The 16,512-nt window shown below is 39.3% G+C and overlaps 1 protein-coding gene across 1 annotated transcript in view; it reads right to left on the bottom strand.

Annotated features, from left to right (window-relative positions):
- Positions 1–16,512, bottom strand: part of cntn3a.1 (contactin 3a, tandem duplicate 1) — a 76,100-nt gene that overhangs the window by 54,171 nt on the left and 5,417 nt on the right. Inside the window, exon 2 of the mRNA XM_006785511.2 lies at positions 11,582–11,725. Within this exon, the coding sequence (XP_006785574.2) occupies positions 11,582–11,636 (55 nt within the window). The 5' untranslated portion in view covers positions 11,637–11,725. The remainder of the gene's footprint in view (positions 1–11,581; positions 11,726–16,512) is intronic.

The raw sequence follows: 16,512 nt of genomic DNA, 5'->3' as shown, positions 1-16,512 counted from the left end.
AATTGGTTATCTTGGGGGAGTTTAAGTCTGTCTTAAAGGAACGAGAGAATAACTCTTTTACTCAGTGTGATTGTTTTTAATGTACTCTTAATTTGATCTGTTATTGTATATTTTACACATGTTGGTATGGGATATTGTATTTGTTTTAAATGTTATATACCTATGTGGTATGTGACTTTTGTTGCCATGATGCCAGGTCTCTCTTGGAAATGAGATTTTTAATCTCAATGAGATTTTTTACCTGGATAAATAAAGGATTAATAATAAATTAAGGATTAATAAAGTTTTATGATTCTGATTTCAATAAGATAAACATTTATCTTCAACATATGTCTTAAGCCACCTCACCTTTCTTTGAATTTGCAAGGAAAATAGGAAATGGGTGAAGTAATTTATTAAAGCATGTGCAAACATCCTTGGAGCTTAAAGCCAACTGCATTTTTAAATTCAGCCTGAAATCTCTTAAGCAAACTTTCTTGTAACTTGCATAAACAGTCTTCAGGAATATCTTTCCAGATTTCTTCTTCTTTGGATGCTTTTTGTTCTCTTCTCAGTCACGATGATGCTATACTGTTTCAATAATGTTCAGGTCTAGGCTCTGGGGAGGCCAGCCCAGTGTTCTTCTTTGTGTTTTTCTATCCAAGTCCGCTTTTACTCCACTGTTAGTGTGTTGACACTTTTTTCCTAATTCCATCAATTATGACAAGATCCTCAACAACACTGGCTGAAATGCAGCCCCATATCATAACAGAGCCTCCACCATGTGTCACAGATGGCTGCAGGCACTCTCTCCTCACCTCCTCCCTACATGTTGGCAACGATTTGAACCAAAATGTTCAAATTTGATTCATAATTCAATCAAACCTGTTGCGACTGATTTTCAGTTTAGTTCTCATGTAACATCTCACCTGTTTCTCCTGGTTTCCCTTCCTTAAGAATCGCCTCTCAACAGCCGCCTTTCCACTGAGACCATTTCTGTAAAGGCTTCAATGAACAATAGATGGATCGACCGACAGGGCGGAATTTATTGTCCTATTTCTTAAGGACATGACTTCCAAATACTGTTCATCTGCTGTAGATGTTTGGGGTTTTTGGGTTGTTGTTTTTTTTAAGTATGCCACTTCTTTTTCTGTCCTCCACTTATCCAGTTTCCTCAGTTTTTTTAAAGTACACTTTGCACACCATGCTGAGATATGACAAAAGTTCGACCAATAGCTCTTTGAAAATCACCTTGTTCGTGTAAAAAAATATTTTATGTCTGTCAAACTGTGTTATCTTTGGCATTTTTTATACATTCAACTGTTTTTGTGACAGGCTGCTAGTATTAAAGTTGCTAAAGATACCATTTAAAAAATATTCTTTGCTCAGTTGTCTGTTATGTGTGGACATAGCATTGGTTCATAAATTGAGTTGGGAGCCTTTTTATCTTTGATTGAGTCATAGGTCAGTGTTAAGTGTTTTAATAAACAAACAAAAGTATTCTTCTGAATCATTTCAGGTACAAGGACTGGACTGAAAATGAGTGAAAAAGCAACAAAGGAAAGCTCTGAAAGACCTTCACAAAGGCCAGAGAACTTGTTTAACACCAGTTTAAAAATTGAAAGAAGGTCTGGCTCTTTGGAACTGCAATACAAAGAATTGGAGGGTGCCTCCAGACTTTTGCACAGTACTGTATGTTTTGGTTGTGGTGCTAAACTTACCTGATCGTTGCCAGCACCATGGCAACTGTTATTAAAAGGGTGAATAAGAATTATGAGAAGGGATTGAGTTCCTGGGGCTGTGCCTAGGGGGCTCAGTTCAAACTGATGCAAACTCTCTGAAACTCTTTCGTTGCCTTAACGGGAATGAAAGCAAGATGCGGTAGGGAATGCAGAATGACTGTCAAGCTTGCTTTCTGGTAATCGAACATTAAGGTTCTACACGCTACACCAGTCTGAAATCCACAGGACCAAGAAATCAGTGAGAAATTTCTTTTCTTCCCAGTAAGGCGTTATTTTGGAGGTATACTTGCTGGCCTAAAAAGAGAACAGATGCATATTGCAAAGACATCTGGACAACAGAAAGTTTTCAATTTAAAATCAGCACTGACACTCTGATTGACAGACTGTTACGCCTTGTAAGACATAAAAAAAAAAAAAGTCATGCTAAAACCAGGCTGTCAAAATCTGAATAGCAGGTCCAACACCAAGACCCATAAAATACAGGAAGTAAAAAGATAAAAGTCCTCTATCAGAGAAGCGCAGTGATCCAGAATCCTAACAGGAAGTTGGCTGGGGAATGCCGCAGGATAAAGCTGGAGGTCATTATGAAATAAGCCGGCTTTGCTCATATCTGTCACCTGCTGCCAGATGGTGATACGCGCGTGTTTTCTAAGACTCCTCAGACAACACAAGACTCAGCATCGGAGCAAAAGTGGAAGGCAGAGAGAGCTGTTTCAGAGGCTGAAATAAAAACTAATCTCAAATTCAATACTAGCTGACAGCAAATGAATTCCTCCAGCTTACCTCAGCATGAATAAATAGGCATATGGGGAGTCAGCTGTGGGGGAGGTATCGGCCGTTTGTGAGGCCCCAAATCCATTAGTTTCAGCTCAGGGTTTTATGCATCAAATAAAAAAAAATAAAAAGAAGCCAATCTTGCTTTTTAAGGCATCTTCCCCGCTGTCCAGGCCGATAAGGTACATCTTTAAGGTCTGTCATTTAGGAACAGCAAATGCTACTCGGTTTGGTTCAGGCTATTTCAAGCACAGTATGAGTTTGATCAAATCTTATTCAAAGACTTGAAAAATGTGGTAGTCTTTTTTTAAATTCATGAAAAACCGAAATATTGAACTATAAAGAATAAAATAATTAGAAACTTCACTAGAAAAAAGAGGGAAAATTAACACAGTTTTGTGATTCAAGTGCTACAAACTTACAGAGAAATACTGCAAATACATAAAAAGAAACACAGGAGTTAATAGAGCTAATAAAGAAATGTGCCAGCCAATACTGCTGTGACTATCAGCTGGGGTGTGCTGTGCTGTGCTGCAGCCTTGTTAATTAAGTTAACTGCATTTTCACTTACACTGTCTTTGTAAGATAAATGTGACATGACTGTTCCAACCATGTCACCACATCTTCTAGCAAATCAAAGCTACTGCATCTCAAATGCAATAACACCAATTGCACCAAGTGTTTCCAGAGCTGTGTATACTGGGTAAACAGAACTGATTAGGTCTAAGTCCATATGCGGGAGTAACAAATGAAAGTTATTTCTTTGTTGTTCTCTGTTGTACATTGAATGTCTACATAAAGACAGGTATATATTGTTTTGAGAAGGATATTTTCATCTAGTTTCATCAAGTTTCCTCCCGTGCATGAGTAAGAAAGTCATCTGTCACCCATCAGATGTCAAGATATAGTAATAGGGATATTTATTATAAATGTGTAGAATGTTTTTAACCACAGCCATGAATGCCTGACCATTTTTGGTTTTAATTTTTGTCAATGTAGTATAGATTTCTTTCTTTCTCAACAGACTAAAAACCTCATAAACAGTGATAACCCATATGGAAAAGATATATATAAATCTTATAAAGTTTGTATCTGTCTTGTGTGAAACTTGTATGAAAAGCATACAAGAGTGAAAACAGATATAAGATCCCTTGAAGAATTATATAATGAAACTTGTATGTTTTGGATACTTACTAAAACAATATATGAAAGTAATAAGAAAGTGGCCACTTTCATGAGTAAATCATATAAGTTTTTACTATTTCTTTTCCATATGAGAATATAGTGTGAAATCTGTGTAAAATATTGTATTTGTCTTGTTTATGATTGCATGCGCTCTAATTAAACTACGCTATACGAGTCAGTTATGACAAAAAAATCCCTGAAAATAAATGACTGGGGAAAACAATCATTTTCATTCATTATTTCAAATAAAAACTAATTTGATGATAATTTAAGAAAATAATTACAATTGCATCTTTGCTGCTACACAAGGTAACAAGCATACGCTGTTTACATTCATGCACAGCAATGCTGACATGCTGTGACGCAAAAAGTAAAGTAAACGGCTGCTCACAGCAGTTCTCCAAGCTACTGTTTTTCTTCCATCGCAGATATATATTACTGGTAATGTATTTATAAGATGCATGTAAAAAGAGGGAGGGTTGATGTGATCCAGTTATCAGGGAGTCATACAGCTTAGCCTCACTAAAGTTTTATTCCAGGGTGATGCAAAGGAGGCTTCAACTGACTGTCAAGCTGTGGGCTCAGGAGAAGCAGCGGCCATGGAACAGTGGGCTCTTTTACACTGTGGGAAGTTTTGTGAGGAGTACTACAACTTTATCCACCCTGGGAAACTTGTGAGTGGCATGAGGGATTGCTGACACTGATATGACCCCAAAGTCAGGCACATTTCCAATGGATGATAGACTGTCAGGTTTTTAACTTCTCTCTCTTCATGATGGTGACTAAGGATATGCTCTGACTTCAAGTATTAAACAGGCTCCTGGGCCAAGGATCGCTTTTATGTTCCTGACCTAAGGTCGTGACCTTTGGGTTCAAATTGATTTTATTCGGGTTGCGGGTACCAGCTTTCCAAAGGGAGTTTGCAGTAAAGATGCTGCTTTTTTCCAGGTAGTACAGGAAGCTGATTAGGATAGGGTACTTTCCATTGGAGGCTTGCTGAGCACATCCAGCTGGGAGAAGACCCCCGGGTATGACCCACAGAACATTTAGGGTCCCGAAACAAAGCTAGAAATAGGTGTTTGGGGGATTCTTTGAATACCCTGTTAAGTCTCTTGCTACTGTGACTTGAAAACGAATGAATGGATGGATTCTCAAAATCGTTATTTATTATTCTTGATGGGAAGAATATTCACAGGGAGGAACAGTCCACATCTTTACATATCTGTATAGAAAACTTCAAAGACACTCTGAGATCTTGCTTGAGGATTCCTAAAGGCTTTGCCATGTACTGATGAATCAGTGAGTGAGTCAATATTTGAAACTCCACTCACGTCTTCGATTCATACATGAGGGTACAAAGGAAAGTGAAAGATGTTCCATTACTTTGTATTAGACTGCTAGCTTCATTTTCACTTGGGTCACTAAGTCATTTGGTGTCAGTAAAATGTGTATTTTAAAACATGTTTTCAATTTAGAGTAATAGCTGGCTGAAAAACAAAAATTCAGGTTTATCTTAAAAAAAATCTTACAGAACCCAATCTACACTAAACAGTTTTGTTGGGAATACAAATCCATATTTCAGTCAAACATTTTCATTATGTGAGCGTTTTGTTGACTGCCACTATCCTATTGGCAAATAAAATGGCAATTGCAAACACACTGGCTGTTGTTTAATTTTTGTATCAGATCAGTTTTGCACTTGTCATTTGTTGCTAAATGCAGTAAAGAGCAGCATTTACAGCACTTGGAGCAATCAGTATTGTTATCTTAATTTTACCAGTCGTCCTCTGCTTGTTGTGTCAAGAGAAGGGGCTTTACACACTTGTCAAAGTGCACAGTGAAACAAAAAGCTTAGGAAAAATCCCACCAAAGACTCCCAACAAAGTATGCTGTGTGTGTGCCTTCCCTTCTACTTAGCTTAGCTATGCAGCAAGCAGAGCAAATGGATCCCCCGTTACACAATTAGGGGAGCGCAGTTTTGCTAAAAATCATAAATATGTTTATAATGATATGCTTTGAAAAGTAAACATATCAATATGCAGTCTGCAAAATCCTGATTATATTTAAGCAACCTGTGTTGGGCATTAGTTTACTATTCTCAACTATGGAAAACAAGTAATAAAACTGATTTTTGGATGAGCCTTTAAGTTGGTGCACTGGAACCTGTTTGTATACCACATCATGCTTTGGCTGTCAAACAGTGATTATAAACAGCTAAAACTCTGATTTTAGCATGGCTGAAATGCCCAAATGATCTGTGAGCCCAAATTAGCCAACTGTATCAACTAACCTGCTGATCAGAGAGTATTTGTCTGTGGTTACTCTTATATCAGGTAGGACTCCAAGATGCCCCAATGTGTTCATTCAAACCTGGTCCCTCAATTTGAAACACAATCCCTTATAACTGTTGTTTTCACTGGTTTCTTACAGGTTTCCACAACATATAAACTAAAGAAAATCATGTGCAAGCCTCAGTGGCACCACTGCTTTGCCAAGCTACTGGCTGTGCATTTAGCTGTGACAATAAAAGTCAAAATATATGACTTCTTAAAAGGTGAAGACACCCAATTTTTTAAGTAAGGCAGATTCTTCCAATGTTATTTCTCAGTTATTATGAAGAGAAAAAACAAACAAACATTTGATTGCTTTGCTAAAATTGTTCTCCTTCAATGCCGACTATATATGTTTCTAGGATTATACTCCTGCCAATTATTTTTAGGCAGATGCTTGTAAATTTGTAGAACTTTGAATAAAGTGTTCAAATTAATATTTTGCATCAATAGAAGATCATTTTTGGCAAGCTGCTGTATAATCAGAGAAAATATCCACAGCAAATGACACAAGACACACGAGTCTTTTTTTTCCCTAATGACCAGATTGCTGTACACTACCCCTTTGATTCATTTGAATATTTCAGAATTTAGTTTTTAATTAAGCAGAAATTCAATCTTTTCCTTCAAGGCTTTACAAGTAATGACTTACTTCATATTAAAAATGGAATTTCTCAATAAAACATGAGTAATACATTTTTATGATGCTCCACCGACTGTTTTAAGACAGTATGACAGAACCACAGTCACATACAAACCTTTGATCCAGTGTTTGAAGTTGCTTGCTGTGTTAAGTAGTGATACAACAATCCAGCTTCATCAGGTGTAATCTTTGGCTTTGGGTACTTGTCAACGCTGAGTATCAATATGATACAAGGGGACAAAGTAAGGCATAAACCATAAAAACTATCATTTTGACTATTAATTACATATTATTTAACATAGTACATGGATAATTTTACATGTCATTTATTTGAACTTTAAATAAAAGCTATTTTAAATTAAAGCTGAAGGCAGAGAGGGCCGTCACGTCGCAGTGGAGTCGAGCCCTGCCCAACATCTCCTACGCCCACTAGGTGACAATGGAGAATACCATTTACCAGCATGTCACAATGATGCATGCCATTTGTGGAATCACCAGTTAAACTTTCATCTAGATCGAATGATGATCATAACCTACTGTGCATTTCCACTTCCCACTAGCTGGTGTCCTAACTATTGCTGAGAAATGGCATATCAATGTGTTCGGGGCTCGATTTTCATCCTGCCTGTGAAGTTTGGGAGACATTGGACAATGTGCCTTTGAGTCACAGCAGTTTAGTAGTTCATGGCGGCCATGACCACACCATTTTACAAAACCCCAAAAGCTTCACAATTTAACATGACCAAGGTCTTCAGGTTCCGCACAATATCATGTTGATCTGATGAAATCTCTAGGGGGACTTCTTCGTGAAAGATTGAGGCCTTAAAATGGCGAAAACTGTCGCCAAATTTGCACATTAAATTTTAAATACATGATTTCCTGTTAAGTTTAGTATATGGTTCCAATAGACTAATTTGTACATCTTCATTTCTTACATAAGGCTGCCAAATTTGAAAGCGACCATAGCTTTCCAAGTCCTTCAAAACCTACGTCCTATTTCATGGTGATTTACATGGCAACCACGGTGCGCCGTGCAATGAAACCTCACAGTTTTCACACTGAAGCATCATAAAGGGTCACTGTTTTTTTAGGTGGAGGGGCTCAATCTAAGTGGAGCAGTAAGTGTTCCTCCTAGGTGGCGCTCTAACCACTGCTGGCAATGGTCATATGAATCTGTTCAGGGTGGGACTCATCATTCTTGTGAAGTTTGGGGGAGATTGGCCAACACTTCTTTGAGTTCTAGCAATTTTGTGCTTCATGGTAAAAGATCAAAATTCACCATGCCGCCAGGGCCACACCTTTCGACGAAGGCTCACAGTTTTGAATGTAACCTAAGACCAACTCCTTAAGGCTTTCCTGGACAAATTTGAGGCTGTTGGGATCATCCGCCTTGAAACATTACCCCAAAGTGTAAAACATGACATTTCCTGTTCCCACTAGGGGATGCTGTGAACACTGTCAAATATTGCAGTTGAAATGTCTTCAGGAGCGGAGCCGCAAACCTGAGAAGCTTGGTCCAGATTGGACAATGTATGTGGGAATATGAACAAATTAAAATATCATGGCAAATTATCGAAATTTGCTATGGCACCACGTGGCGAAAATTGAGAAGCAGTTTAATATGGCCCAGGTCTGTAGTTTAGTCTGACCGAATATGAAGTTGAAGTTGATCCCTAGGAGGAGTTCACAAAAGTACAATACTTGGGAATTGCAAAAATTGCCATTTTCAATTCAAAATGTTGGACTTCGTGTTGGGTTTGGATCATGGGGTCTCCATGGACTCTTTCGTCCATCTTGGCATGTTACATACATGCAATAAATTTCGTTCATGCAGCTCAAACTGTGTGTCTGTAGTACTTCAACATAACCGGCATAGGTGGAGCGCTAGAGCCATTCTGAAACGCCCACGTCCAAAGTCAAATAAAACACACGGGTGTTTAATGAGTTTAATGGATGTTTAATGAGGCTGGTAAAAAAGGTACAAACAGAGGGCAAGGCAAACTGAAAGACAAACATTAACCTAAACTGGGAGAACTAAACAAACAACATGGAAAAACTGGACATGAAACCTAGAAACATGGCGTGGAGGACATGGCGTGAACAACAGACGACCTGACAAAGGATGAACAGAAACACACAGACTAAATACACACAAGGGTGATTAGGGGAAGTGGAAACACATGGGGAAACAGCAGACACTAGTCTGACATAATGAGACAAAGGAAGCAAATTTGACTACACTGACATAGGACACAGACCTTCAAAATAAAACAGGAAACATGAGATAAAGACAAGACAAAAACAAGACAATATAAACTTGATAACAGAAGAGGGAAACGGGGAGAGGGACATGGTGGAGGAGATAGTATAGGCTGTATGGGTATTTTTAACCTAAAAGACCATTCCACAGGAGTAACTGACATTCTGTGTTGGTCCCTGCTAGCTTCCCCACCTCAGATGGCAGACGATTGTCAGACCAGAAGCTGAGGCAACATGCTCGTGCTCCTCATGAAATCTGCACAGTAATCACACAGAGAGCGATGCAGAGCGGACAGCCTACCAATAGCTCAGCGGCACCACACCAGAAGCAGACTGAGTGAAAAAAAGTCCACTTGGTGATCCAGAGGCAGTTGCAAATATAACTCATCCTTTGACAGGGTCACCTGTGGAAACCTTTTACAGTGTTAACTTCTTTCTCTTAAGGCGCTAAGGTATAGAAAAGAAAGTCTTATGAAAGTATGAGTGTGTGTGCGATTGGCTGAATAAGGCTTATAGTAAAAAAGGCTTTAAGTGCTCGGTTATAATAGAAAAAGGCTTCAAAATTATCAGTAAAAAAACAAGAAAATCACAAAAAGTAATTCTTAATTGTTTCTGTCATTTTTGGAACCCGACATCACAACTGAAACACAGTTGAAATTGTGCAATGAACGTGTAATGAAAACCATCTGATTGATTAATTAAACAAAAATAAATACAATTTAAAAATATATATTATTGACATGTTAGAGCTCAGTGTGAGAGTCATTAGGTTAATGCAGGTCGCTGCCATTCATGATCATGCTAGTTCCTCATTTCCTTACTCCTAATCTCACTGCGCTCACTTAACCAAAGTTTGGCATCAAGTCAAAAACCTGTCAGTACTGCAGGTGTGAAATACCCCCAACTGCTGACCCCGTCGTTATGATATGATAGCTCTGCCTTTAGCAACCACATGCAGTGCTTGTGGTTTTACTTAGCATAGCTTCGTAAACACTGAAATCCTAGAATTCAGTTGAGCCGTTTGGCCTCAATCCAAATATTGGACTGGTGTATCCCTAGTATGAAGGTTAGCTGCATCTATGTGGGCAAACTGTATCATGATTGCTCTCTTGCTCTCTGTCTTACTCACTCACTCCTGTATATAGTGCACACCCATGCAACCGGACATTGAAACCTTCAGAGAGCAATAGGGGGAGAGGCGGTTAACTTCAGATGAACTCACTATGGGAATAACTTCCCCTTGGCCCTACTGCTCTCCCACACAGCCAATGCTTACTCTTAAAAAGAAAACGGAGTCTGGATAAATAACCTACCTAGTACTGTCTCTACCAAGTATTTCAAGTCTGCATGCTGAAAGAATGATCATGTCTTCTGTAGAACACAGAGGCTTTGGAGGTCTGTACTTACATTGCACCATGCTTTTCTATCGTAAGCAGAACGATTTAATGTAACTCCACACTGAATATTAATGCTCAGTTACTCTGTGTTACCAACTGTGAATGTCAGGCTCAGGACTGAAGCAAGGGGCGTGCAACACAATGCTTTTCAGAAACGATTTGCCCTCTGCTCCTTTGTTAAGCGTTAAATTGCTTTGAATAGCAACGTCTGAATGTGGGTTCTGCAGCTCGTGATTGCAAGAGCAAATTTTGTGACTGCTCAGACTGCAGCCCTAAATTGTCTCCTGTAGGCAGTTTGTCTGACATCAAAACTCTTCCAGGGTTTCCATCGATGTCAAAGACACTGTCTTGTCTGTATATTTAAGAGACTAAGTAGGCCATAATATGCAATCCAGAATTGTGGTATAGATTGTAATCCCATAGCAAGTCACAGCTCCCAGAGGAAAGCCTCATTAGACGTCCACTGATGTGTATTGGAATTAGTGATAAGTGGTGCTAATTGCCATGTAGGCAATTTTAGGTGCCGACATGCCGTCGCGCTTTTGAAAAAGAAAAAAACAAAAGACCCGCGTGTGTGCACATAAATTCACTGCACATGAATTCACACAGTGACAGTCACAAACACATGCACGCACACTAATTATTTTAGGTCCCAGCTGTGAGGAGGGGCTGCTGATTTTGAGCAAGGCAACATGAAAGATTACTCATTCCTCAAGATACTGTGCTCATGCAACAAAGCCCTTATTCATCTTGCTCTCAGTTTCAAACTCTGACATTCTGCAGAGAGCTACCATTTGACCCCGAAAAATTTGTAAGGGAGGAAAATTAGGTTTCTCATTAAAAGCAAGATCACAAAGCAAGATTCCAGTACCACGACCGGCGCGATCTCATTTAGGTAACAATTGAGGCGCTATTTAAAATGAATGACTGCACGCTCAACTGATAGAGAGAGGCTGCCTTTCAGAGATGGAAACCTGGCTGATTGTTTTGTGCAACAGGATGCGATGCCTGGGAAAAAACAAAAGCAAAAGAGAGAGAGAGAGATAGTTGCTATGCACAACTGAGAGATTGTCGATTTTCTTGCCTTGAGCTGCCAATGAAAGGAATAGCAACATGAACATTTCCTAACATTTGTAAAATTGTTCAAAGCTTTGGGCACTTTTTTCCTTAAAAAAATCTTTTATTTTTCTGTTTTCATTTTAAGAGCCATCTGCTCTGAATTCAACATAGACCATACGCATCAAGACAAGAATACACGTTTGGGAGGCTTACCTGCCAGGCGCTCCACCAATGACAGCAGCACTATAAGTTTCCATAGCAACTTCATTTTAATGGTCTCAGGTCAATAAAAGCTCACTTCCAATCACAGGTGTGTAGAATCACAGCTTTGTCCTCTCCAGCACTTTCACTGTTGTTCTGTCAAAAAAAAAGAGAGGAAGCAAAGGGGAGGAGACTATTAAACATTCAAAATCTCTAATCACGATTCAAAACAGTTGGATGGATTTCATGAGAAGCATTACTGTCCATGTTGTGACATATAAAACAAAAAGTTAATGTTAACATGTAGAAAACGTATTTTAGGTAACAGGTAATATTTGGCAGGTGCTTTTTGTTTTAGCTGCAGATCTTGTGGTGCACAAAAGGCTTCCACCGTTGCAGAGTTTGCTTAAGTGTGCTCAACGTTTCATAATAGGGATCACGGCTGCGAGAGAAACATAAGGGGATTGCTCACTTGTGCTCAAACTTACTGAGACAAAACAAAAAGCACGCTGGTTGTCAGACACATCCCTAGCACGTAATAAAGTAGCGTCCTGGCTCCTGGATTCTGCCTGAATGAGGGGGATTATGTACGTCTGACACAAAGAGCTGACTGTACGCAGTACAAAAACATTTTCAGTCCCCCTGGGAGACTTGCAATTGATTTTCTCAAAGGCTAAACTGTAATTTATCTCTCCTTCTTACTTAAATGAAGTCCAAAACAAGTTGTGATATGAGAATAAGTCGCACTCCTCCCATCACTGATAAACAATGATGCAGCCTGTTTATTTTGTTTAAATACACATACATCCCTAACATGGTGATAGCCAAGAACCTTCGTGATAAAGCGGCAGATAAATGTTTGCGTACGTGAGGCTGCGTATGGAGTGAAAAAGGATGAAGGGAGGAAATTAGCCATTGTCTTTGTTCAAACCGACTCTCCCTGGAATATTTAACTGACTGATGGTAAAGCTTCCTCTGACTCCAAACCATAAGCATGCTGAAATAAATGAGAAGGGGGGGAATTAATAAGAACATACAGTGCAGTCTATCAGGAGCCGCGTGCCAAAAAAGCAGAGACAACTGAACGATTACGCTTTCTCACTTATATGCGCGCCTTCTATCCTTGCACCGCTGAAAAGCACGATAGAGCACACTGATGCTTATGTGAATATATCAACTGCGTCCCTGACACATTTGCCTACACTATTCCTCCTTCTGCATGTACTTAACCATTAAAGGCAACACTTTTCCCCTATAAATCTCATTATGGAGATTGGGTTTAGAGAGTCATCTTAGTTCCAACTTATCTCGCAGTTATTACGATGCAAATGTCAGGAGTAAATGTTGGCTTTCATTAATAAAACAGAGACACTTCAAATCCCTCCAAGGGCTCCTGGATATTTTTGGAATGTGCCTCCTTTGAGCGAATAATTGTGAGAAATGTGCTGAATAAATTACTCAACAGTATGTCTTTAATTGAAAAAAAAATAGGAGTCTTTAAAAATTCCAGCCGCACACTTGCGCATTGCTACTTCAATGTCCGGGCGACATCTAATGTAAAGCGCATGTGTACAGTTTTAATTTGACTACTAAAGTAAATGTGTGTGTCACCACGGGCTGCAGATTGAACTGTCACTGCAATTTGACACTCACATTTCGACAAACGCTTCATGTTTTTTTTTTTAAAAATGTTCAAGTAATTGTTTTGTCAGCCATTAAACGTTTTACAGTCTGGTCATCTAAAATGAATTTATCCTGCCCTGACAGCAACACAACTGAACATGACCAGAATGTGTGAACTACTGAGACGCCCCATTCAAAAAAGCTACTGTCTGCTGGCCTCTAACACCAATCTTTTGATCTCTATTAGGCCGCAAGCCTCGAGACACGAGACATCAGACAACAGGGTTAGTGGAGGGACAAAAGAAAGCCTTTTGATCCAAAGAAGCTCAGCACTAAGATGATGTCTAGGGGAGTTGAGTCGTGGCCAGCATTTGACTTCCTATTCAGTGCAAATTGATTAGCCTCGTGACCTTAAGTGGTAGTGACAAGGCCAATGACTTACTTTCATCACAAATTGATTCTCTCATTTGTTTGCTTTATCAGATGAAAGTTAATGATAAGGAAGGCTTTCAAACTTTGCCTTTCAAGTTCCAACCTCTTTCATGTTGTTGGAAAAAAAAGCCCGTGTTTGAAAAATGGATTATGATCAAGGCCTGGAATGACAGTCCTGGCCTAAACATTTCCTGACCCAATTTGCACAAACTCAACAACACTTAAATGGAACGCAGCCGCAAAGTCAGCCTCTCACTGCACAAATGCAGATGAAATTAAAGGAGAATAAAACAGGTGCACTGCATGTAATGAAGAACACACATGTGTATGCTTTCTTTCTTTTTGAGTAATGCCTTAACCAGTACAAATCAAATCAGAATATTTGAAATGGTTTGCATACTCATTTGCCACAATAACCTTATACCAGTACCAGCTGGGAGACCCTGTTATTTCTTCTCTCAAGCAGCGAGATGACACGCAAACACTCACTAACAGCGCTGTCTTCTTCTTGTCACTCGTCAAGTTATTAGCCTGAAGCTTTCAGGTCGGCTGGTTGACAAGAGCTCATCCAACCAAATCGTCCATGTTGCTTTGATAAAGAGAAAACCCTGCAAAGTTTTGAAGCTTTGAGACTGAAAATATCTGAATTGACATATTTTGCTGTTTGGTCTAAATTTGTTCTGCACAGCTTTGAAGGCTCAAGAGACTAGAGTAGCAGCCGCGTTCAAACCGAGCTGGACGGTTTGCCATCAAATGGAAAACGATACACAACAGGAACTGTTACGGCTCAGGACATGAGGCTGACTAACAGTTTTACTCAAAATTATTGTGCTGCGATCCAGAATTGAGTCTGCATTCTTATATTTTTGGTAATATATACAAATATGAGCCAGAATATGTTGAGTTTGTTGTCATGACTGAAATAAAATAACTATGTGGAAATTCTTTAATATACAACACTGGATTTTGTAAATTATTTAATTTAAGCTAAAAGAGTAAGGCTCTACATTTAATTAATCTGCAATGTGGCAGATTTAGTTAAATACAGACAAAAAGCTTCTTTTTTTCTTTAACCAATCGACTTAGGCATGACACCAAGATTTTCTTTGGTTAGCTACATCACTGTATATCATAGCAAGGCAATTGAAAGTGGTTGCTGGGTGGGAGACAACCTTTCTCCAATCATTGTGTGACTAAGACAACACATTGCAATCAATCTGCACTAATGAGCATAATTCATCAACGACTTGGCTCAGCTATCTGCCAGCTGGTTGTATTTCCCTACGTTAAAGCAATGTTGCTGAGCACCTATGTTATCATACAGTTAAACTGCTATCCTACAGCAACTATGTCACTCTTTGTGGAGGAATATCTGAATCTCTGTTTTATTTAACTATGTCTATCTTAATGTAAGTAGTTGGTGTGATTCTTGCCATATATAGACAGCAACAGATTTGTGTCTTTTACTTATTTATCACAGTTAATTGTCATATTATGACAAGCAGATTGCAATAATTGCCAACTTGACCCCTGAAACTGATAGCAGACTGAGTACCTTATTGCTGTGGTAACACCATCTTAAAGAACCAAAATCACTTTGAAGATGGCAACTGACTGCAAGTGGGCAAAGTCCAGATCCCTGTCTTCAAGGCAACCATTTCAAAGACAGTTAGCAAGTTCATTACACATGGCCACAATAATTTTAATGAGCTCCAACCATCGTTTTCCTTAGTGTGTCTCTGGCATATGGTATGTCAAACCAGCAGTCTTATCAGCAGCCAAATGCTCAAGCATCCACCCACCCAGTGAACTTGTCTGTTTTAAAACCCAAGGAAACGGAATTCATTTGTGCATATAAGACCCACATTTAAGAAGCTACGCCCATCAAATATTTGCCATCTTTGCTTAAAAATTTACTTCAGTGACTAAATTGCGCTTGTTTGATTTCTGTCAATCAGCTAATGAGTTAAACTTGAAATCTTCTCTGACTTAAAGGAGCTTATGAGAGAAGAGCAGAAAGAGCTTTGAATGCAAAACCGAGTGTTTCGTTTTACTTTTGAGGATACACAGCTGCTTCCAGGGAAGTTTCAGATTTGTAGAGACAAAGCACTCCTCCAAATTTCAGCGTTGTCAAAGTGACACCACTCATCCTCTTGTTCTCTGACAGCACCAGCTGGAGCTTATAAACCATAGACTACAGTTCAGTAAACCGCACACTTTGACAGTGATGGCAACTGATTCGACCCTCTCCCCTACACCCGATCTTTCAGCTGTCATCAGTTTTTAGGGCTTAAAAACATATTAATAGAAGGTTACTGTGAGTTCCTTTTGTGGTTGGAGAGTCCAGATGAAGATAAAATTCACACTAAGAAGCAAGAGCATCCCCCACACACACGCACATGCACTCCCTCCAGCCCCTCCCGGCCTCCAAGCTCTGAATCATGAATGAGGCCAGACTCCCACACTCTGCAGGAATGAGACAAGACCAGGAGGAATGGCATACAATGCTGCATCTTTAATCACCTGAGCTGTGGCTTCACTTAATCTGCAGACACCAGCTCGATCAGTGTTTTCCTTGCACGTGTGGCTCATCTCACAGCTCCGAGTGCCTCCGGTCATTCAAAATTTATTTTGTGGTGATGCTCAACTTGAGACTGGTAGTAGTAGCAAATGTGAAATTATTTCTATGCCCTAAATTCTTGGATTCACCACACACAAATCAAAGTTTAACAAGCACCTCCCAGACAAGTGCCACTGATAATGGAGTAGACAGTGCGGTGAATAAGTCTTTGGCCCCTTCTTGATTTCTTTTTGCATATTTGTTACACTTAAGTGCCTCACATTATCCAGCAAGTTTTAATATTGGACAAAGATAACCCAAGTAAATA

Source organism: Neolamprologus brichardi, chromosome 20, assembly GCF_056152115.1.
Source record: "Neolamprologus brichardi isolate AB-2024 chromosome 20, ASM5615211v1, whole genome shotgun sequence".
In the NCBI taxonomy this organism is placed as follows: Eukaryota; Metazoa; Chordata; class Actinopteri; order Cichliformes; family Cichlidae; genus Neolamprologus; species Neolamprologus brichardi.
Note: the sequence above shows the minus strand (reverse complement) of the source record. Positions and strands in the feature narration are given on the sequence as shown.